The following is a 25294-nucleotide window of genomic DNA, read 5'->3' on the forward strand; positions in this document are numbered from 1 at the left end:
ATTTGAAAAGACAATTGCATTTTCTTGCTGAATGTCTCTTCCAATCCCGGGACAACTAATCAGCTACTTGGAGCTGGTTGATAACCAGTGAAAGGTAGTCTTCCTCCTTCCTCCTGTCTTTACAGGAGTGTTACAACAACTAGGATCAAAAAGACGCTGACCTTTATCTATGAGACGATATGACCTCATGTTTCCTCAGAGTGAATATTTATCATCTCAACCATCCCCTCAGACTCTACCAAAATGTACCTCATTTAAAATCAAAACCCATTACAGCTCCTGTTCCCTCTCAGTCAAACTAGAGAGGGGGGGGGTTAAATTAAGCAGCTCTATTCTGTTCAATAAAATTCCAATAAGAACACACACAAAGCTTGTCACTATTAATTTCCTCCTACAAGGCCAGACAATACAGAGCTGTCAGTAGTGAGTTGTGATTGAGGAATCTGCCACACGCACGCACAGGCACCCGCACACATTTTACCATTGACGAAGATCTGTCAAACCTCCCATATAAGATTCCCCACTGTTGTTGTTCATACTCACGTCTTCTCTCCTCTTCACGATGGGATTTTGACTAGAAGACGAGAAGGATCCTTTCAAAGGACAGATAATAGGGCTATGCATATTCATTAGGAGGGATTTGTGGAAGGCAAGACGAGGCAAGGCAGACGTCTGCGAAGCTGTCTGTTTGAGTGGGGTGAGTGTGTTTGAAATTGCATGTCTTTCTCTACGGGGGTCGCATGGAACTTCCCGAAGAGAGAGAGAACTGAAGCAGTTGACGAGGAAACACTTTGTCAGACAGTTAAGGGGGAGTCGCTTTCACTTCAAAGTCAACACAGAGTAACCTAACCTGTGTGCCTCACAAGAGGTTCTGACATCTTCAAAACCCTGTTGCTCAGACTTGGATGAAGTCAGATACATTTTCAGTTTTTTTAATCCTCTGACACTGTGCCGCGGTAACTGAACGCCTATGAAAACAAAGTGTGGTGTTGTTTTCATGTCTTTTCATTCAGCGATGTGTTGAAGACGTTTTGAGGAGGGTTATCTACCCTTCAACATGAAGTAGAAAGCGGGAATTGTTTTTGATCCCTTGTTTCTGTCCCTCTGGTTTCCCCCTTGGCAAGAGTACAGTGCAGTGCCCAACGTCAAGCTTCATGAACTAATACCCAGTGCACCTGGCACATTACCTTGGCTTATCTCTCCCTTCAACACATCCATAATGTACTGTACTTTACTGTACTGTACAGGCTTTAACTGTACACCTGTCTCTCTGCATCTAACGGCTTCCCTTTCCCCTCACTTATTAGGACTTAATCCTCCTTCTGAACAGAGAGGCTGTCTGAGACTGGGTGCTGCTGATTGGAGCTGAACTAAATTATGATACAGTATAGAGGAGACATTTGTTTTGATGGTATTTCACCTAATTTCATGTAATTCAACAGTGCTGACACTGGTCATGAGGGCTTAGTTTGCGGGAGAGAATGGTCCCACGGACAAAACTCCTCAGCAGGCAGACCTGGCCACATCTAGGCCCTAAGGCTCATATCCACAAAGCATCTCAGAAAAGGTCCTAGGAATCTTAAGACAGTTTGAGGTACCGCAAAGTAAAGATAGTGATGACGCTCATTGACGTTGTTGCAAATGATGGGGAACAAGCAATCGCGATGAGCCTTTGCCAGCTGTGAAGTCTATAGAGCTTCAGAAAACCACAGTGAATGTGACTGTCCATCAAATGTTGCAATGGTCAAATTGTGGTAGAATTTTAGCGTGACACGATCACTTTGCCTACTCTTAATTCGTGCCTAATATGTTGGCCTTTTTGAACAAATTCTGATATTTTGAATAATGTAATAGGCATAGGCTATTCCAGTATGAATCATCATTTTGATAATATTACTGTTAATATCAACAAACTTGTCATTCCCGTTCAATAACTCGCTTTCGGGCACAGTAGGCATCAAGTTACTTGCAATTATTGTTGCATAAAAAGTTTGAAAGGTCTACCATTAATCGTCAAACACATAGGCCCGAGATGCTGTCAATCGCCCAACGTATAGGCATGCCCAATTTAGGGATAGTTTGAAATAACATGATGTAGGTTAATGAAATAATTGAAAGAAAAATATGCCTCAGGTGAAATCATTGTCAAAAGCACAAGAGATAGTGGCGCATATTATATTATATTAATTGGATTTTATATATACAATTTAGGGATAGGTCTACATTATATAGAAATATTAAAATATTATTTCAACTCCAAAGCAATGCCACTGACTTGCTGCCTTTTCCTATCATCAACACACCTGCTGGTAACTTCTAACTGGTCAGGACAGCTCAGGAGGTCTCCTAAATATCTGTCTACTAGGTTGGTCTCATGTGACTAAAGAAGCGTCACGCATTGCTTTTATTTTTACCCATAAGAGTAGGAGTAAAACGTCTCTATTCCTATCACTTATGACCAATGTTCTACTCTGAGACCGTTTTGTGGATACGGCCCCTGATTACATACTCATGTCACACTGCGGACAGAGCCTTGATGGTAAGCAGCCAGCTGTGTGCGTGCATGTGTCCTGAATCGGGACTTTCCTAATTGTCCTGTAACAGCTGGACATTATGCCACAGGATAATGTAAGAGTGTGTAGGTTTCTGTGACGGTAAGAGACCCACCAGGTCAATGACTAACAGACCCCCCCAGCTGTGAGACTTGAAGGGTGGGGGTCTGGGGCTTTTAAACAGTCAACCACAGCAGCCATTTTGTGGGTGAATCAAGTCACTTACAAAGCGATCTACTCATCATAAAGATACAGAGGGCTAAATACTCAGTCTCACGAGAGCCCTTCTATACGGTAGAGCCTTTCGTGACAGAGGGGTAAAATCATTGGACACAGCGGTGTGTGTGTTTCTGTAAAAAAAATATTTAAAAAAAGTCTCCCTGGCCCTATAAAGAAGTCCCTCAAAATGCATTTTCTCAACCTGTTAATCTCATCAACTGCCTGGCTTCTTTTGACTCATTGCTTACAGTATGTTATGGCTTTTAACCGTGTTGTGATATTAGACTTCTTTACCAGATGCTGCAGCCATCGCTGTTGAGCTCTGATCTATTCTACGCCACCCAGGTTCAGTGGAGAGGCAGGCTCCAGGCTGCACTCATTACGGTGTGAGGAGCGCAGAGGTCTCCCTTGCTGTTTGAGTGAGTGGTATAATGGTGTATTGCTCCAGTCACTGGGCGGAGGGCGCTCGGCCTCAAGAGGACCTGAAATCTGGGACCTCAAATCTGTTGTGCTTTGAGGTTGACTATCACAGACACAGTAAACACAGACGTGCACACAAACATGCTCACATGTTGATGAACCGGCAAAGTTTTATTGTACATCAAAGTGGATTTAAAGTGTAGTTCTTAAGGGTCAACTAATGTGATTCACCTAAGATCAGGACCTAAGCTATACTCCAACCATCCACAGCTCAAACTAACTAACTAACAACTCTTCAACTGCTTGAAAGAGTCTTTCAAAAAAGCTACAGTTTTACCCAGCATAACTCTCTTCACGACCCCGGTGGCTTTTAGGGGAACAGCTTCCTGGTTCACATCCTCTGCCTAAAACAACACACCTCTAGATCTACTGCACCACCGAGGAGAGTCAACGCACGCACGCACGCACACACACTATGCACCGCGGAGGAGGGAGACTGGATACAGAGTCAACACACACATCGCCAAACACAACAGTGCGTGTTTCTGCCGGTGTGTGTGTGTCTCTGTGTGTGTGTCTCTATGTCTCTGTGTGTGTGTGTGTGTGTGTGTGTGTGTGTGTGTGTGTGTGTGTGTGTGTGTGTGTGTGTGTGTGTGTGTGTGTGTGTGTGTGTGTGTGTGCGCAGCAAGTACCCTCTCGGGACCTCGGTGGTGAGGTCCAGCTCCTTAGCCATACCCTCCGTGGTCCAGAAACGATCTCAATCTCGACTTATTTTAATGAGAAGGCCACAAGCGTCGAAGCTTTATAAATAACAGAAGGTTAGCCAATCGAACAAGGAAAGAAATATAAAAAATGTCATTGCTCCAATAAACCTAAATTACAAGAAAAGACTAAACAGATGAAAGGTTTCAGTTAACCCACAAGAACAGCATGTTAAAAGACACCACAACCTGAATAATCATCTACTGAGACATACTCGAGGCATACTTTTTTGATATCTCTTAAACAAAAAAGACTTGATGGACCAACCACATCTCACATGTAGCTATGTACACAGGTCTACAGAGCTATAAAAACACCATTATCTTGGCCTTCCCTACAGTACTACAATCTAAATAAAGCCACGAAGAAGAAGTTTGTTTTAGCTGCTCCACTAAAAGTTAGTCAAATGATACAGGAAGTAGGAAATACGGTCCAGCAGCTAGAGTAAACAGTTACACCGTGCTTACTCTGGACGACTGGCCACCGCAACCGAGCATGTCGGGTACAGAAAACACCCCTAAATGCCGACCTTTAGTCTGTTAGAAGCAGACTGCAAGGAACGGACAGGAAACACAGTTAAGCCGTCTAGATAAGCGACCAGGGTCCGAATAGACATCAGAAAGACAATCGAAGTGTCCATCCGCAACGGACGTGACCAATGAAACGCCAGTGTCTTACAACACACAGAGGGTGAAGATTATCTGATACTGTATGTCTCTCAGCAAACTAATTGAATGAGATTGTTTCTCCTTTGTTTCTCCTCAAACATAGCAGACGACGTTGAGTTTGCTGTGGGGAGAAAAATCCAACTGGAAATCCTATTGTTTATCAGCAATCATCTTTTGTTTGGACTCAAGTCTCGCCTCCTCCCCAAAAAACTGAAATCTAATCAGCTGACACGAAAGTGCAGGTGATAAATCTATATTTCCTCTTGTCACAGCACAATCTATTTCTGTCATCTTTGTGCTCTGGGCCTAATCAGAATGGCCTTCTCTCTCTCTTTCTCTTTCTCTCTCCCTCTCTCTTTCTCTCCCTCTCTCTTTCTCTCTCTCTCCTTCAGTCTCTCTCTCTCTCCTTCAGTCTCTCTCTCTCTCCTTCAGTCTCTCTCTCTCTCTCCTTCAGTCTCTCTCTTCTTCTCTAACACTCTCTTCCTCCATCCATACCTCCCTCTTCTCTCTCCCTTCACTCTCTTCCTCACTCCAGGCTAAGGTATCAATGAGACGAGCGACCAGCTACATCTCCAGTAGAATCACTCACAGCCAGGTGAAAAGGCCTGATTGTGCCGTAGGTTTCACTTTGTTTTAGTGAATGGCACCTCTCCAGAATACCATTACTGTGTCAGCAACCCTCTAAACTATAGGCCCTTTCCACTTGAAAAGGAGAGCCAGGAGTACCTAGCGATCTCTTCCCATTGACAACAACACTGAAACAGTGAGCTACACTTCGAGCCACTACACATTTTATAACAATGAAAATATGTTACGAGTATACACAAAAGCAATTTCAAACTGTGCAGTAGTGGTGGGTAGCCTCATGTCCTTGGTCCCTTACGCTTAGGATATCAACGGAGGCGAACTATAGGCCCACAAAGTGTGTTTAATCTCACCAAGTTTTCAACTCCTCACCTACTCACAGAGAAGGATCTGAAGTAAGGCAGGAGTGACTCGGCCTGCACATCTTGCTTAAATCCTTCCTCTTCAATAACACACAACTGCCTGTCATCCTGCTAACTGACGTCGTCCTCTCAGAGTGAAGGCTTTCAGCTGCACCATCTAAATCAACCAGCTGACTCAAAACATGCTGCAGGACCCACAGTGTCACTGCTCACAACTGGATAACTGTATATAGACAAATGGACGGTCCTCAGAAGAGGAAGGGGAGGACCATCCTCCTCAGTGAAATTAATAAAAATCTAAATAGTGAAACATTTAAAAAAGTTATCCTTTTTAGAAAAGAAAACAGAATAAATATTTACATCACCAAATAATTGATTTAAACACACTGTTGTGCAACGAAAGTCCTCAGCAGCACTCCGCAGGGTAGCACCGGAGCGCAGGGTAGCACCATGGCATAGCCGGAGGACAGCTAGCTTCTGTATCTCGCAATAGAATGCTGTATCTCACAGTTTCTTGGCTTGCAATGTCTCGCGACTTCAGTAACGCAGGGCCTGTCATCAATGAATGGGCTAAGGATATTCTACACGCAACAGACCGAAGACTGAACACACACTGGCATCATTAGCATAAACCATCAAGAAAGAGAGCATAAACCATCCCCCAAAAAATCACAACCTGAAGTGGTCTGCTTTGCGTTGGAAAATTGTGCCATATTAAATTCCCTAAGTCAGAGGCATCATGCCATAGGGGGCACTGGTGCACATGCCCCCTCAGATGTGTCATGTTGTTATTGTTGTCGGTTCTCTGTAATACTACTAGCCACCTAGCAATTTTATGAAGTTGGCTTTAGCTAGCCCAGATAGGTTCCCAATCTTCCGACCTCATAACTAGCTATGAAGAATCCATCAAATTCCAGTTATAACAAAACAAATGATTTTTGATGGTATACCCTAACAAGACGATAGGCTACAAAGGCCTGGGGAAAGTTGTGTAATTTGGAGAATTTGCAAGGCATGCGAGACAAGACATTGTGAGATACAGATTACTAAGACATGCGCACGGTTCTTTCTGCCTGCACCCCTCCTCTCTCTCCTTCGCCAGCTCTTTCTCTTCGCTAATGATGCGAGTGTGTGTTCAGTCTTCGGTCTGTTGCGTGTAGAATATCCTTAGCCTATTCATTGATGATAGCCCCTGCGTTACTGAAGTTGCGAGGCATTGCAAGCCAATAAATTGCGAGATACAGCATTCTATTGCGAGATACAGAATAAATGTTTGGCTTTTTTACATTTTACCCCTTCTTTCTCCCCAATTGGTAGTTACAGTCTTGTCCTATCGCTGCAACTCCTGTACGGACTAGAGACAGGCGAAGGTCGAGAGCCAGGCGTCCTCCGAAACACGACCCTGCCAAGCTGCACTGCTTCTTGACACACTGCACTGCTTCTGGACACACTGCTCGTTTAATCCGGAAGCCAGCCGCATCAATGTGTCAGAAGAAACACCTTACAACAGGCGACTGTGTCAGCGTGCATGCGCCCGGCCTGCCACAGGAGTCGCTATAGCGCGATGGGACAAGGACATGCCGGCTAAATCCTCCCCTATCCCAGATGACGCTGGGCCAATAGTGTGCCGCCTCATGGGTCTCCCGGTCGCATGTGCCACTCGGGAGGTCGAGATGCAGCTTTTGATTGCCAATAGATAGGCCTAGTGCACTGTTCTGACTCTCTGCCTAGCCGACCTGCCTATACTGTGCCCCTGCCCTCTCTGTCCCTCGCTATGAAAGAGTCCACGTTTTTGTGTTCTAAGAATTACGGCAACTAATCAATCTCCTCCGTTACAAAAATACTGAATCTTAGGATTCGACTCTTGACGCTCAGAAATGGGAGTCGACACCAGGAGTCGACGTGCAAGGAATCAATTATTTTTGGAGTCGACTCTCCACCACTACATCATCGTCATTAACAGTTGCAAAAATGTCAGGGAAAGGCAAGCGACAGCAGCGAAGTCCTGTACGGCAATACTTTGAGAAGTTAAATGAGAAGGTGGTGAAATTAAAATGTTTTAAGGTGGAAATGAGATACAGTAATGGTAGTACAAGTGAAATGCTTAACCATCTGAAAGGGACACACCGTGAGACCCAAACCATTGCTGGCATCAGCACAAATGCAAAAAAAGTCACGTTAGAGTAGCTAGCTTGGCTAAATACTTTAGCTGGCATGCCTGCTGGCAAGGTTGGTTGTCTTTTGAAAAGCAAGCAATAACTAAATGCCCTGAATAAGACTCACATTCCTTTCAATATTTTACCCAGATTTTAGCAGAGATGCAGAGAACCCTATTTAGTTTCTTTCACCACTAGTCTAGAGGATACAGACAGCTCAAAATGTATATTAGATATGCAGTAGAATATACATATTTTTACATAGAATTAGGCATAATGATTATGGATCTAGATTGCAGGAAAAAGCTTTTTCAGGTGTTTGAAAAAAAATCTAAATTCTCCAGCCCTGGAAGTCTATTTTGGAACATAGGTTTGTCTGACATGGGCAAGCCAAAGCAATGTTAGTATGCTAAATATAACAGGTCTGATGATCAATACTGACTGAATCCCCTCAGTTACAAGGAGTAAATGATGTGCTCTGGAAAAGCCCAAATATGCCAATCAGGTAAAATGACAGAAGATGTAATCATCAGTAGAGTTAAAATGTTGCCGTGGCTTACCTCTGGTACCTGGCCATGCTCCTCCTGGTCCTCTAGTCCGTCCAGTGCATCTGTTGGTCCTTGTTCAGATAGCTGAGACAGGCAGACTCCAGAAGCTCCCGAGTCACTCTGTATACATTATCATACCAACAACAAAAATCAGTAAAGAGAAATAGACTAATAGTGTATGTTGTTGGATAATGGAATATAGTGTTATAGATGCCATCTAATGTGTCCATCTCAAATACAGTAGGCATACCTATCTTGACATTATGTAATTGTATCACATCAAAAGCAATACTTGGTGTTGGGTTTAATATGATACAAGTTCTCACCTTGTAATATCCAATAACCTGTTTGGCTATGTTGTTGATGTTCAGCATGTATTGGTGCAACTTTCGCTGGTACCTCAGAGCAGTCAGCTGCGCCTCGCTTTGGAGGGATGACACCTGGGCCAGTAGGGACTGCTCTCTCCTGACCCACCTGAGCCGCTGCATCCGGGCTTCATGCTCCAAGGTAACGCTCCGTTCCTGGAGCGCATCGTTTAGCATGCGAAGCGCATCTAAACAGCAATGGTCTCCCTGGACGACGTCTGTCTGCAAGAGAAGTCTGCAACCTTTCTTACAGACACCCACATCTCTGTGGTCAAAGTTGGAGTCGTCTTTTACCATACACAAATCATTATCCATCTTGCTTGGTTTCAAAACCTCTCCGCTACTTTCTCCGTCCTCCTTGCACAGTTTCATATACAGCCTCTCTGCAGTGGCAATATTAAAAAGTTAGCAGAAGTTTGGCCAGGTGTAGAATGAACTGATGGATTTGCAGACGGTTGCTATACAGACTGTGCGTAAAGTCAAAATCCCAATGTAAAACAGTCTAGGCAATAGAAACTATGCGCTTCGGGTGAAAATGCGATGTCAACGTTTGCCGCGTCTACGTCCCATCGATGTCGCCGTCCCTTACTAACTGTAAATTAACTGGATAACTTTTAACCGCCCACTTGTTGCTGGAGTTGTAGACTAACTAGTCTACTCACCCTTGTCTATTCCCAATATGATGAGAGAGAAAGAAAATATGCGTCATGGGTAAGTTCCCTATCCATAATAGTAACAAAAACACTGGTGGTATGCTAATAGTACTGAATTCATTTTAAACAGAGGACATTACAGTCATTTCCATTAATTGTTTTCAATAGAACCACCAGAGGTCTCTCAAGTCTTCAGATAACATGATACAACGATGTCATTGATTTTCAGACAATTGGATTTCCGCAACTCAACAAAACCCTTTGCCTCCATTTTCACATCATGCATTTTTTATTTATTTCAAAATAAGAATAAATTATGTATTCTAATTTATTTTCCATGCTCTACAAAAATAGGCTGCAATATAGAATGTGGCTCTATGATGACTAACCATCACAAAAAAAGTGGTATTTTGGGAACTCCTTCTATACAGCTAAACTCTGTAATATAATATCTTTGTAGAGATCACTACGCGAGCCTGATCCCGTGGCCTACAGCCCAGTGTCCATCCACCATCTAACTGTCTAACCCAGCATGACAGAGTACAGGCACCTCTCAGAGAGAAGGCATCATGTTTCAGGGCTCTGTGTCTGGTACGGAGTACACAAAAACAAAGTGACATCATGTGTTGTATGACATGTCAGAGAGAGAGAGAGAGCGGGAGGCTGGCAGGTGTAGATTTACAAAGCCAATAGTTCTCAGCCCTGGGATGTTTGCACCTATCTGGAAGAAACACATATACTAGTCTAGGCCATATGTCTCTGACATACTAATAGTGTTTACTGCTGACAACAGTCTTGGTGAAACACAGCCTCCAGTGTTACTCTGTCTAGTGTCACATCACACTTCATAAACAGTACGTTGATTCCAGACCAAGCTGTTCTGTGAGGAAAAAGTGAATAGTCCTCCTCATTAATAATAATTTAAAAAGTAATTAACAAATCCTCCTTGTCAATAAATCAAACCAAGACAGATTCATTTTCTAGTGAGACGATCAAGGTTTGTTTTACATCACAATTGAAGTAACTACCCACTGGGCACAGATGTCAATTAAATGTCTATCACACATTGGTTCAGTGTCTGCCCAGTGGGTATACTTTTTGGACTCTGGTTCTTTCAGATGGAATTTACAGATTAAACTCAGTAGGCGGTATCTATAAATCTGACAATCTGATTTCCCTTAGGACCTTAGGAGATGTAGCAACAAACGATGTCAACAAGAACAACAAAACCACAAAACCACCTGGGACGAGGCCTATCACCTATCACAGAGAACCCATATGTTCTGGCTGATAAGCCAACTGATGTGAGACACATTCAGGGAGAAGTTATCTCCCTCTTTTTCCCATAATCTTCCTCTGTACGTTCATGTGTGTAGAAGTAACTATTGGAGCCATTTTGATTAGCAGGAAGTGTGGATGGATTCCCTTATCTCAATTTTTATCTAAATCTAACTGATAAATAGGCTGTGACCTTAATCCCCACAAACAAAGGGGAAATACATAGTTTTGACTTTGTTATCTGAAATCATTGTTGGATACAAACTGGAAAACAAAACTCAGACTGTTTCTGGTTCTGGCATAAAATAAATAGTATCCTGAGAGAGCTGGTGTTATCTATAATGGAGAACAGAGTTGTAACACTATCTCTGATCTCTAATCAGTTCTAAACTCTGGCAATGAAAAGGGATATTTTTCACCTGAGCTGTTATCACAGAAATAGTCAATCATTGGAGAGGACGAATGCCTAACAGTGAAGATGATAAGGTAACTTGGGGTAATTTGGGGTAAATCACCCCCCCTTAAAACCTGTTATGGCTGCAAGGGGCAGTATTGAGTAGCCAGTTAAATCGTGCCCATTTCAAACGGCCTCGTACTCAATTCTTGCTTGTACAATATGCATATTATTATTACTATTGGATAGAAAACACTCTCTAGTTTCTAAAACCGTTTGAATTATTTCTCTGAGTGAAACAGAAGTCATTCTGCAGCACACTTCCTGACCAGGAAGTGGAATGTCAGAAATCGATGCTCTGTTCAACTTCCTGCCTATACATGGGCATGATACGTAAGAGTCTACATACACTTCATACACCTTCCCCTGGTTGTCAAGAGGCGGTGAGAGAAAAAAATTCGTGTTTATCTTGGTCTGAGGTGGAATTAAAGCTCTTTGTTTGACGTGACCGTCCACTTCCTGTTTCTGGAGCGCGCGAAAGAGGACATGGATTTGCCTTCTGTTTTGCTCTCGTTATGGACGACTAACATCTCCGTCTTAGATTTTATTTGATACATGTGACCATATCATCGTAAAGTATGTTTTTTCAATATAGTTTAATCAGATTATTTAAATTTTTTCGGGAGTTTTGCCGTGTTCCGTTCTCTGACTTTGTTGACGTTGGAGAGATCCGTAGCACTTGGCAAGTGCCCATGCTAAATGAAGAGGGAAATTTGCCGTTCCAGATCCAAACAACGACTGTTCTGGACAAAGGACACCTTGTCCAACATTCTGACGGAAGATCACCAAAAGTAAGAAACATTTTATGATGCTATTTCTAATATCTGTCGTGCATGTGAACTGGTCGTCGGCGCCCAAGTGTTTCTGGCTATTGTGGCTATGCTAATATAACGCTACATTTTGTTTTCGCTGTAAAACATTTAATAAATCGGAAATATTGTCTGGAATCACAAGATGTCTGTCTTTCAATTGCTGTACACTATGTATTTTTCAGAAATGTTTTATGATGAGTAATTAGGTATTTGACGTTGGTGTCTGTAAATATTATGGCTGCTTTCGGTGCAATTTCTGATTGTAGCTGAAATGTAAACTATGATTTATACCTGAAATATGCAAATTTTTCGAACAAAACATATGCTATACAATAAATATGTTATCAGACTGTCATCTGATGAAGTTGTTTCTTGGTTAGTGGCTATTTATATCTTTATTTGGTCGATTTTGTGATAGCTACTGATGGAGTAAAAAACTGATGGAGTAAGAAAAGTGGTGTCTTTTGCTAACGTGGTTAGCTAATAGATTTACATATTTTGTCTTCCCTGTAAAACATTTTAAAAATCGGACATGTTGGCTTGATTCACAAGATGGTTACCTTTCATATGCTGTATTGGACTTGTTAATGTGTGAAAGTTAAATATTTAAAAAAAATATCTTTTGAATTTCGCGCCCTGCACTTTGAGCTGGCTGTTGTCATAAGTGTACCGACGTCGGGCTTGCACGCCAAACAGGTTAAAACACTGATTAAACGTTTTCTCTCTAAACAAGTGTATTATTTATCTTTAGGCTCCTTTACTGGTATTTCAAAAAATGTTTATAGATCTAAATGGTTCGAGTGACTTAAAAAGTTGAGATAAGACAGATTACATTTTTTATTTGAGAAAGAGCCGTGGGGGGGGGGGGGGGGGTTATTATTAACCAAATGCATTATTATTAACCAATAACCAATAATAATAATAATATTATTATTGGTTATTGGTTAATAATAATGCAGTTTTAAGAAAAAAAAGTGTTCAGAAAGTATTTACTAAAATAAACTGAAGTAAAAAAATAAAATAATAATAATAATAATTATAATTCAAGAGCAACAATAAAATAACAGTAGCGAGGCTATATACAGGGGGTACCGGTACAGAATCAATGTGCGGGGGCACCGGTTAGTCGAGGTAATTGAGGTAATCATTTATGTAGGTAGACGTAAAGTGACTATGCAGGTAACACGTCACCTGACGTGCTGCCTGCTGTTTTCAACTCTCTAAAACCTGCTGTTTCAACTCTCTAGAGACAGCAGGAGCGGTAGAGATACTCTGAATGATCGGCTATGAAAAGCCAACTGACATTTACTCCTGAGGTGCTGACCTGTTGCACCCTCGACAACCACTGTGATTATTATTATTTGAACCTGCTGGTCAACTATGAACATTTGAACATCTAGGCCATGTTCTGTTATAATCTCCACCCGGCACAGCCAGAAGAGGACTGGCCACCCCTCATAGCCTGGTTCCGCTCTAGGTTTCTTCCTAGGTTCTGGCCTTTCTAGGGAGTTTTGCCTAGCCACCGTGCTTCTACACCTGCATTGCTTGCTGTTTGGGGTTTTAGGCTGGGTGATGTAAGAAGGGCTATATAAGTACATTTGATGAATAAACAGAGAGTAGCAGCAGAGTAAAAAGGGTGGATGGGGTGGGGACAATACAAATAGTCTGGGTAGCCATTTTGTTAGCTGTTCAGGAGTCTTATGGCTTGGAGCAGTTGCCATACAAGGCAGTGATGCAACCATTCAGGATGATCTCGATGGTGCAGCTGTATAACACTTTGAGGATCTGAGGACCCGTGCCAAATCTTTCCAGTCCCCTGGGGAGGAATAGGCGTTGTCGTGCCCTCCTCACGACTGTCTTGGTGTGTTTGGACCATGATAGTTTGTTGGTGATTGAACACTAAGGAACTTAAAGGAGAGGCCTACAAGCCACAGTGTCTCGCACCCACTGTGAAATTTGGTGGAGGATCGGTGATGATCTGGGGGTGCTTCAGCAAGGCTGGAATCAGACAGATCTGTTTTTGTGATGGACGCATGAATCACGCCACGTACAAGGTTGTCCTGGAAGAAAACTTGCTTCCTTCTGCTCTGACAATGTTCCCCAACTCTGAGGATTGGTTTTCCCAGCAGTACAATGCTCCATGCCCCACAGCCAGGTCAATCAAGGTGTGGATGGAGGACCACCAGATCAAGACCCTGTCATGGCCAGCCCAATCTCCAGACCTGAACCCCATTCAAAACCTCTGGAATGTGATCAAGGGGAAGATGGATGAGTCACAAGCCATCAAACAAAGCCGAGCTGCTTGAATTTTTGTGCCAGGAGTGGCATAAAGTCACCCGACATCAATGTGAAAGACTGGTGGAGAGCATGCCAAGACGCATGAAAGCTGTGATTGAAAATCAGGGTTATTCCACCAAATATTGATTTCTGAACTCTTCCTAAGTTAAAACATTAGTAGTGTGTTGTTTAAAAATGAATATGAATTTATTTTCTTTGCATTATTCGAGGTATGACAACACTGCATCTTTTTTGATATTTTGACCAGTTGTCATTTTCTGCAAATAAATGCCTAAATGACAATATTTTTATTTGGAATTTGGTAGAAATGTTGTCAGTAGTTCATAGAATAAAACAAAAATATTAATTTTACCCAAACAAATACTTATAAATAGTAAAACCAGAAAAACGGATAATTTTGCAGTGGTCTCTACATTTTTTCCAGAGCTGTATATTATGCTCAGTCAGCTCTGCCTCAAAAGTAATACAACGCATGATATATTAACTGCGATAATCATATACCAAAATGTTGTAAATATAATTTCTAAATGGTCCGAGAAGAACAACATTGGCAGGGCAATTCAAGCATAGTGGTAAGGAATTGGGCCTATAGCCTACTGCGAAAACCTCATTGCTACAGTACTGTTTTTAATTGGTTAATGTTGCATAGGCTTACGTTATGTCATGTTTCAAAAAAATCTGAGCGGTAAATCTCTGCTTGCATTCACACTCAGAAAGTGATCTTGACTCAGAAAAGGTTGGTGACCACTGATATAGGTGAAACACGGGAATTACATGTTTTCACAATTAGACCGTATAGGCCTACTTTTACATGACGATATCCTAAATACAAATCTTAAAAACCTGAAACCCCGGTAAAAAGGTCTACCACAGCTATGTTACTGAGGAAGAACTGCATTGTGCAGAGAGAGCTTTATGATTGAGAAAAATCACGTTCGGTGCGAAGTCCGTATATCAGCAGTTTTAGAGTCAACCACCTCTAGCCCTCAGTGGTAAAGACCCCACTAGGAGATTTAGGAATTAAATTGTTTTTCAAAAAAGCTTTTTTCTAACACATTCTACTACTCAGTAACACATTCTACTACTCAGTAGGAATTAGGAAACATATCGTCAACCTAGGTTCTGATCAGCTGTTTTCCTGCGCTCTGCCAAAGGGCATCCTCGTCCAGAGGTGCACACTGTTATTGACTGTTGTGCCACCATTGGGGAAGTCCACTTTGCCTAATATTCAATTATGTTTATTATTGTCTTTGTATTGGTAAATATTAATACTCGTGGCCTACATATTTACTGGGAATACATACAATTTATTCCTGTTCACAATGCAATGTTATTATTTGAGATACTTAACTGTTGTGAGGTTTGAGTATAATTTACCCCTGTTATTGGACCAAATTCTATTGTCCAGAGAAAAAAAAATAGGCAAGTTCAATCTAATGGAGTCTGTTTTAGCAGCCTGGTCTCATAGACTAGACGTAACATAATACATGTAAATCCGGGACAATCAAATGAGTATAATATGTTATGTTTGATATGGTTACACAAGACAGAAGGTTACTTAAGTCAAAAACAAAAGGAGGGTGTTTGTTCAGGGTGTATGGATGGGTGTATAACATGAACGTCCAGCAACCCAAAGGATGCGTGTTCAAATCTGATCACGGACAACTTTAGCGCATTAGCAACTTACTGCCCCAGAGTCCAGGTGGTTTTAGGCTGTGGAACAGCTACTTTAGGCCTAATTAATGCAAAACACCGCTTTCTGGAATTTAATTTAGCTCTTCAAGGATCTTATGTTTAATCAGCTGAGACTTTTTGGTTTGGTGTACATAGAGTTTTGTCTTTTCTTCATTTATTCACTGTACATTCTGTACTTCCGTCGGCCTATGGACATTCAAGACAATATATAAAAGAGACAAGTCACCTTAAATGAATAGTTAACTAAACTTTTATTGTTCATTTTATGTCCAGCCAATTGGAGAGTCCAGTTTCAGCCCTCAACACGTGCGATTCAGAACAGTATGAATACAGCACTGAACATACAGCCAAACACTGCTGCTGTATCAACAACGGTGATGTCATCAACGCCCAACCCATCTTACAGTAATGCAAGAGACCGACCGCAGGACTGACCAGTAGGGCCTACTGAACTTGAACGAGTGAGATTCCTTTAGTCAGTTTAGGTTCTTTCTGTAAGACCTTAACCCCCATTAGGGTCGAAAAAAATCCGCCAACTGGATTTCCTGGAAAACTTGGGAATTCTCCATTTGGGATTTCTGGAAAAGCTGGGAATTTTGGGAAAGTTTCAAAACATTTGCAATCCTGCCCTCCAAAGACTTCCCCTTGAGATGACTGGCTTGATGAGGCAACTAATGCACACGTTAGGCTTCGCTATAGAATGTGCAGTATGTACACATAACACACAGTCGCTGACATAAAGGGATGTCACTCATAATGGAATGAATGTTTATTATTATTTGCCACAAAGGCATGTTGAGTTCATATGAAGCTGATAGGAAGTTGCCTGTATGCATAATGAGTTGACTCATTGCAATGTATGGATGGAGCTTCTTTACCATATAGGCCTATAATTACTTTCCAATGTCATGCATGTTAGGATGTAGTAATAGCAAATTTCCTTCCAAATATCAAAGTTCAAGGCATTCATGCATTTGGCAACTCTTTCAATGACTTGTCGCATGAGGGGAAACCGGGAAAAGCACTTTGGTAGGTGTTTCGTCGATAGAGTCACAATGTATGCAGAAAGCATAGCTCTGGGTCCAGGGCGCTGCTTGAGCCTTGCGGAGCAAGCCACTTGAACACCCTGGACCAGAGCTAGTAAAAGCATGGCTAGCATCACACCGAACATGTATTCAGGGAGAAATAAAAAAAAGAAATCTGCATTTTTATACTTCTCGCAGGGAAATAACAGTAATAACATCTCTACTGTTTAACCAGTGGCGGGTCATAGTGATGAACAACAACACCGATTGATAATGCATACTCTATATATCTCTCTGATAACATGTAACTCTCATGTTGTTAATAAAAAGACAAATGAACGTTCCAAACATAGCAGGACCAATGTATGAGCTTCGGAGGACTATGATACGGATATTGAAAGTTTGTGTTGTTTATCTGTAGTTGCACCAGTTTATGGACCACGACACACAATAATAGTATAACTGTTATAGGAGCTAGGCAGGTTGTGTTACGCATAATACAATTTGAATAGCCATTCAAGATTCAAACAGACATTGCACGGTTACTTACTGAACTGAGTGAGAGTCACTGCATCACTGTTGATAGTGACACTCACACTTGAGACATTGATTAAAAATGGCAGAAACATTTAAAAAAAATACGAAATAAATGAGACATTAAAAAGATGAAACAAAATGCAAAACATTCTTTACAAAGCACCAGCATGTAGTCTACCACTAAGGTCTGATACAGTCAAAACAAAACCTTTTTGCGCTCAATGTACTCTATATATTCAAACCATATAAATAGAATCCTTCGAAGGGAAAATACCCATTCTATAATTCTATTTGTATGATTCCAAACTCAGTTTAGTTATATGGTTCCTCCAAGTGTACATGCTTACAACACTGGACACATGTTATGGCAAAGCGACGGTCACAGGACAGTTAGGTGTCCTGACAAGCAAACCAAATACACCACTGTCACACATTGTTTATGTCATGTTTTACAACCGGTGGGTCTAATCCTGAATGCTGATTGGTTAAAACCGCATTTCAGCCGGTGTCTATTCAACAAGTTACCACCAGCTAAATCTATGACGTTAAAATGCCTATTTCCTCTGTTCCATCTGCGCAATCCACTGTTTTATCAGCCCAGTCAGGCAGCTAGGCGTATGTCGCAGGTCACTACTTCACAGGAGAGCTGTTTGAACTTAAACGTTTTTATTTATCAAAATGCGTTCATTGGCAGAAATGACTTCTCGAACATGTGAACTTTCATGTGCCTTAATAACAAACTTGTATTCCATCTGTAAATACAGTGGCTTGCCAAAGTATTCACCCCCCTGGCATTTTTCCTGTTTTGTTGCCTTAGAATCTGTAATTAAAATAGATTTTTTGGGGGTTTGTATCATTTGATTTACACAACTGCCTGCAACTTTGAAGATGCAAAATATTTTTTATTGTGAAACAAACAAGAAATAAGACAAAAAAACTGAAAACTTGAGCATGCATTCACCTCCCCAAAGTCAATACTTTGTAGAGCCACCTTTTGCAGCAATTACAGCTGCAAGTCTCTTGGGGTATGTCTCTATAAGCTTGGCACATATAGCCACTGGGATTTTTGCCCATTCTTCAAGGCAAAACATAACATGTGTCCAGTGTTCCTTCGAGTTGGATGGGTTCCACTGGTGTACAGCAATCTTTAAGTCATACCACAGATTCTCAATTAAATTGAGGTCTGGGCTTTGACTAGGCCATTCCAAGATATTTAAATGTTTCCCCTTAAACCACTCGAGTGTTGCTTTAGCAGTATGCTTAGGGTCATTGTCCTGCTGGAAGGTGAACCTCCGTCCCAGTCTCAAATCTCTGGAAGACTGAAACAGGTTTCCCTCAAGAATTTCCCTGTATTTAGTGCAATCCATCATTCCTTCAATTCTGACCAGTTTTCCAGTCCCTGCCACCAAAAACATCCCCATAGCATGATGCTGCCACCACCATGCTTCACTGTGGGGATGGTGTTCTTGGGTTGATGAGAGGTGTTGGGTTTGCGCCAGACATTTTCCTTGATGGCCAAAAAGCTCAATTTTAGTCTCATCTGACCAGAGTACCTTCTTCCATATGTTTGGGGAGTCTCCCACATGCTATTTGGCGAACACCAAACATATTTGCTTATTTCTTTCTTTAAGCAATGTTTTTTTTCTGGCCACTCTTCCAATAAAGCCCAGCTCTGTGGAGTGTACGGCTTAAAGTGGTCCGATGGACAGATACTCCAATCTCAGCTGTGGAGTTTTGCAGCTCCTTCAGGGTTACCTTTGGTCTCTTTATTGCCTCTCTGATTAATGCCCTCCTTGCCTGGTCTGTGAGTTTTGGTGGGTGGCCCTCTCTTGGCAGGTTTGTTGTGGTGCCATATTCTTAAAAAATTTTAATAATGGATTTAATGGTGCTCCGTGGGATGTTCAAAGTTTCGGATATTTTTTTATAACTCAACCCTTATCTGTACTTCTCCACAACTTTGTCCCTGACCTGTTTGGAGAGCTCCTTCGTCTTCATGGTTCCACTTGCTTGGTGGTGCCCCTTGCTTAGTGGTGTCGCAGACTCTTGGGCCTTTCAGAACTGGTGTATATATACTGAGATCATGTGACAGGTATGTGACACTTAGATTGCACACAGGTGGACTTTCTTTAACTAATTATGTGACTTCTGAAGGTAATTGGTTGCACCAGATCTTATTTAGGGGCTTCATAGTAAAGGGGGTGAATACATATGCACGCACCAGTTTTCCGTTTATTATTCTTTATAATTTTTTGAAACAAGTAATTTTCTTCATTTCACTTCACCAATTTGGACTATTTTGTGTATGTCCATTACATGAAATCCAAATAAAAATCCATTTAAATTACAGGTTGTAATGCAGCAAAATAGGAAAAAAACGCCAAAGGGGATGAATACTTTTGCAAGGCTCTATACGAATAAAATTGTTAAATTACGAGCACAGTTGGTTAAAAAGACAGCAACCTTCCCGCTAGTCATGATTGGCTGAGATAATGAGTGGGCTGGACATGCCAAGAGATGAGTTTGGATTGGTCTGCCATATAGCAGGCTTCTGTCTATTTGAGCTGGTCATTATGTCTAGGTAATCCTATCTAACACGGCTTTTTTATTTGATTTATCGTGTAGTAAAACTTAACAAAAGACTCCAACTATGCAAGTATCCATTTCAATAGAATGTCACTGCAACAACTGTTTCAGAGCACTCTTGTCTGAGTGTGCCAGAGTGCAGAATAACAGCGGTTGAATATGTCAGTAAACGTTGGCAAAAAAGCGTACAAGCAAAACAGGATGTCTTATTTAATGAAAGGGGTTGCAGTCTGCCGTGAAGCATTCGTCCATGTATACGGGTAAGAGTCTAGCTACAGTTTCAGATATTATACGTTTATAATTTTGTCAGAAAGTTGTTTTCATTGCAAGCTAAAGCTTGCTGTTAGCGAGCTAGCTGACATTCGATGGCAGGCCCGCTAGCTAATATTATGTTTATGATCTGTGTGTAGTAACTTCAATGTTATATCAGAATGCCATTTCGCATTGCTAGTTATAGCCTAATGTTAGCAAGCTAACTAGCTAACACTGAACCTATTTGGGTAACTTTAGCTAGCTATGACAATCGTTTTGTATTGCTAGTACTCTATGGATTGGGATTATGGTTCATTGTTTAGCCCCACCCATTTTAAGAGGGTGTGAACAATGCTGAATGGGTGTAGACAAAGGAGAGCTCTCCAGTAGGTACCAAAACATTCAAAGGCCATTTTCTCAAAAGTGAGTTTACAAGTTTATCAACTTTCAAAGCAGAATTACTTTCCCATTGTTCTTCAAAATGCAGTGTATGATATACCATTTTGTAGCTCTGAGTCTCCACTTTTATCCAATGTACAAAACACAACTTCAAATTTTGAGACCGATTTAAGCCGGTCGGTCACAATTTATAAACTTGATCTCCACTATAAAAAGCATCTAGACATGATCTCACATTTCTTTAAGACTAACATTTAGTTTTCAACAGCGGAGATTTGTATAAACCTTGCTGTCTGTCTCTCAGATATTTGCAACCTTGTTTCAATATTCAACTCCAGCTGTCCCAGGGTAATGAACGTGTCGGGAGTCCGGATGAGAGACAGACAGACAGGCAGGCAGCTTTTCTCAGCCAGTCGAAATCATGAATCAGCATCATTTTTATGGATATATACAAACTGCAGGTCTGATATGTTTTCAAGCTAATTTCTTGTTCCCAACAGTTTGTCAATACATTCAACTTTTACATACACATGTGCTAAAAATGCTCGCATCACTCTGGCTGAGAAGTTTCTCTTGTTTTGTCAGGAAAATCTTTCCGATAACAATGTCGACATGCAAACACTTGTAAACTGGTCTATTCATTTTAGAGAATGTTATGAGTTGGAAATAAGCATGTTTTTGTGAGATAAAAAATCAATGTTTCTCTGAACAAAGAAGTTACAGCGTTAATAGTAAGCTATATGTACTGGCTATATGTACTTATTCGATAGCAAAACCATATACGTTGCATATATTATATTAGTATTACATGAATTGCTCTTTTTGTCTGTTGATGTTCGATAAGATACATCTTAGGATGTGGTTTGACTGTACCTCTGTAAGGGGATGGTGTAATTCATCTTGAAAAGAAACGAAAGAGGGAAAGAAAAAGCCACTGAAATGCAATTAAAACACATAGACATTTTCATAAACTCATACACTTATCCTTCACAGCTATATTACCTGCTAAGCTTATATATACAGTATATGTGGAATGCTATGTTGTAACAATTGTCCATAATGCCATACATCAAATAAAACACACACTTTGAAGCTACTGTACCTTCATGAATGAACAAGAAAGGCCTGTATCACAATATTGTTGGAAACAGTTACCTGCCATCTTTGTGCAGTACCTATGCACTAACACCTCACCCAGTCAAGAGCAAGTCATGGCATTGTGAAAGATAAGTGTAACCGTTTACATATAAGGCATATTGAAAAAGTTGAAAGACCTCCTTAGACGCTCCTCCTTTAAAGATAATGTAGGGTTAAAATAAGAGAGATCCCAGATATCTTCTTTGTCCAAATTTTGTATTGTGTCTTTTTCCACAAACAGAGCCTTATTCCTCGGAACGGGGAATATGGGTTTTTGGCCTGCAGGGTGAAACCAGAGGTTGTGGAAACCAAAGTTGTCATAGATAGGCGTCAACTTCACAGAGTCTCCTTCACAGATAAAGATGGCGCGACATTCAGAGGCCCATCAGGCAGAGCAGAGCCACCAGGAGCAGGGAGGCCAAGCTGAGGGACTTGGCAGCCATGACGCCTCCAGCTGGAGGGAGACAGACAGAGGCACAATGGTGACGTTTCAATTACATTTTGGGTAGCGTTCTAACCTATCAACCAAGCCATGTATATTTGGTCTGTTCTGTTAGGGATTCTGTGTATGGTTTCATGATAGGAAAATATTACATACGCACATCCAATGTGTTTGAGCAGGTAGTGGATATCAAATCATATGTTTAGAAAATTGTTTTAAAAAAAGAGTGCACACTGCAATTTATGCTTCTATGTTGTTAATTGGCGACAAAGTTTCAACCACTTTCCTTCATGGTTTTATGATATCATGCTGTGTACCACTCTGAGTGGCCCCTCTCCCTACCACCTGTGTAATATGTAATATAAGCCAAAGATTGGATTTAGAATTTGTATGGCAAGACAGAGTCAGTTTTTTTTTTCAGTGGCAAAATGTGAGTGCCACATCCAATTTGGAGATCGATGACATGCACTGTAAATTACTTGCTGACGGTTGTGGCTGGCTGACACAACATTTACTGTCATAGAGAGTTCACCTCTGTTCAACCCACACATGCTACATTCATGAGGGCTCACTCCAGTAGAGAAGCCATTGGTGAACTGATCACAATTCCAAATGTATGTATAGATGAGTGCATTGTGTAGCCTACAGCTGATTCCTGGGCTGTCATAAAATAGCAGGAGTATTTCAGTTTTAAAGATGGACACCGAAAGCCAGAGCCATTTGTCACAGTCAACCAGGTGGCCCATGGACAGGAGCTGTCACTGACATTTTCATAGTGTATATTATTATAGAGGTATAAGATGGGTGGAAAGGCTTTGGTCTAAAGTCCATTACAAAAGCCCGGTGATGGCCCACTGACTTCAGACTGACTGGTCGCCTGACTGAATGACTGGCTGAGTGGATGGGGTGGAGGATGGAGGGTTGGCTGAGAGTCTGGGTGGATGGATCAAGGGGTAGAGGGGGTCTTGTGAGAAGAGGAAGAGGGAAACCCCCTCCTGGGTAGCTGTTATCATGTAGGCCAGGCCCACCTGACAGCTTGATTTCACAGACTCCTGGGAATCAGAGCTCCGGGGGGATTATAATGTAGGGGGTTTGACAAATGGAGGGCCAGCTGCCTTGGATAAGATGGGGATATCTCCCCACCGCACAAAATATGGGATTCAACTTCAGATGGATTACAGTGCTTCACTCAAGTGTAGCCAGAAGAGGACTGGCCACCCCTCATAGCCTGGTTCCTCTCTAGGTTTCTTCCTAGGTTTTGGCCTTTCTAGGAGAGTTTTTCCTAGCCACCGTGCTTCTACACCTGCATTGCTTGCTGTTTTGGGGTTTTAGGCTGCGTTTCTGTACAGCTACTTTGAGATATCAGCTGATGTACGAAGGGCTATATACATACATTTGATTTGATTTGATTATGTTGGCGGTGTGTTACTTAATCTATAGCACCTCCTCACAATCAGCCTCCATTTTGTGTCATATTAATTTCTGCCTCTAAAAGGGGCCTTATACATTTTTGTAAATGTATTATGTTGATATTTGATTGATGTGTTACCTGAGATGCGTACTTGGGCCACAGCCCCGTCCCCTCCCTCGCTGTGAGCCCTGACCTCCACTATGTAGTCCCCATCCTTGTGCATGGGCAGGTCTATGGACCGCTTCCCAGTGGTAAACAGCATCCCAGTGGATTTGCTGGCCTGCCTGTACAGGACCTGTATGGAGACCAACACACAGACACAGAGAGAATATTAGATCAGTTCATATATGTTCATACTAAGGAGCTGTGGCTACACCGCAAAAAGTGAAATATAAGCTAGCCTAAATGATCTTATATTGACTGATAATTCCCTTAATCGTCTTGTATGTATGGGATACACATGGTATACACTGTCCAACGAAATGCTTACTTGCAAGTTCCTTCTCGACAATGCAACAACAATAATAAATAATAAAAGATAAGAATATGAACATAAAATAAATGGCTCAGTAGAATAGAATAAACATTATAGTGTAATACAGGAAGGCACAATTTATAGCCCAATATTTAAATGTGTTTTGGGGAAGGGGGATTGGTGGGCAAGTGTTTTAAATTGTGAAGTATTTAGCAATCTTGTAGCAGCAGTTGTGATGTGTGTAGCATCAATGTATGTGTGTGTGTGTGTATGTGTGTGCGTGCGTATGTGTATGAGTGTACAGTGGCAAGAAAAAGTATGTGAACCCTTTGGAATTACCTGGATTTCTGCATAAATTGGTCATCAAATTTGATCTGATCTTCATCTTAGTCACAACAATAGACAAACACAGTCTGCTTAAACTAATAACACACAAACGATTATACTTTTTCATGTCTTTATTGAACACACAGTGGAGGATGGGGAAAGTATGTGAACCCTTGGATTTAATAACTGGTTGACCCTCCTTTGGCAGCAATAACCTCAACCAAACGTTTTCTGTAGTTGCGGATCAGACCTGCACGATCAGGTGTAATTTTGGACCATTCCTCTATACAAAACTGTTTCAGTTTCAGCAATATTCTTGGGATGTCTGGTGTGAACTGTACTCTTGAGGTCATGCCACAGCATCTCAATCAGGATGAGGTCAGGACTCTGACTGGGCCACTCCAGAAGGTGTATTTTCTTCTGTTGAAGCCGTTCTGTTGTTGATTTACTTCTGTGTTTTGGGTTGTTGTCCTGTTGCATCACCCAACTTCTGTTGAGCTTCAATTGGAGGACAGATAGCCTTACATTCTCCTGCAAAATGTCTTGATAAACTTGGGAATTCATTTTTCTGTCGATGATAGCAAGCTGTCCAGGCCCTGAGGCAGCAGAGCAGTCCCAAACCATGACGCTCCCTCCACCATACTTTACAGTCGGGATGAGGTTTTGATGTTTGTGTGCTGTGCCTTTTTTTCTCCACACATAGTGTTGTGTGTTCCTTCCATACAACTCAACTTTAGTTTCATCTGTCCACAGAATATTTTGCCAGTAGTCAGACGTGCAGCAATGTTTTTTTGGGACAGCAATGGGTTCTTCCGTGGTGTCCTCCCATGAACACCATTCTTGTTTAGTGTTTTACGTATTGTAGACTTGTCAACAGAG

General features: G+C 41.5%; 1 protein-coding gene across 1 annotated transcript in view; it reads right to left on the reverse strand.

The window, feature by feature from the left end:
* Positions 1–22134: 22134 nt before the first annotated feature.
* Positions 22135–25294, reverse strand: part of LOC120053314 (contactin-1a-like) — a 51981-nt gene continuing 48821 nt past the window's right edge. The window contains exons 23-24 of the mRNA XM_039000443.1: positions 23752–23908; positions 22135–22214 (exon numbers count right to left, since the gene is read on the reverse strand). Of these exons, the coding sequence (XP_038856371.1) occupies positions 22135–22214; positions 23752–23908 (237 nt within the window). The remainder of the gene's footprint in view (positions 22215–23751; positions 23909–25294) is intronic.

Source organism: Salvelinus namaycush, chromosome 9, assembly GCF_016432855.1.
Source record: "Salvelinus namaycush isolate Seneca chromosome 9, SaNama_1.0, whole genome shotgun sequence".
NCBI classification, from domain to species: domain Eukaryota; kingdom Metazoa; phylum Chordata; class Actinopteri; order Salmoniformes; family Salmonidae; genus Salvelinus; species Salvelinus namaycush.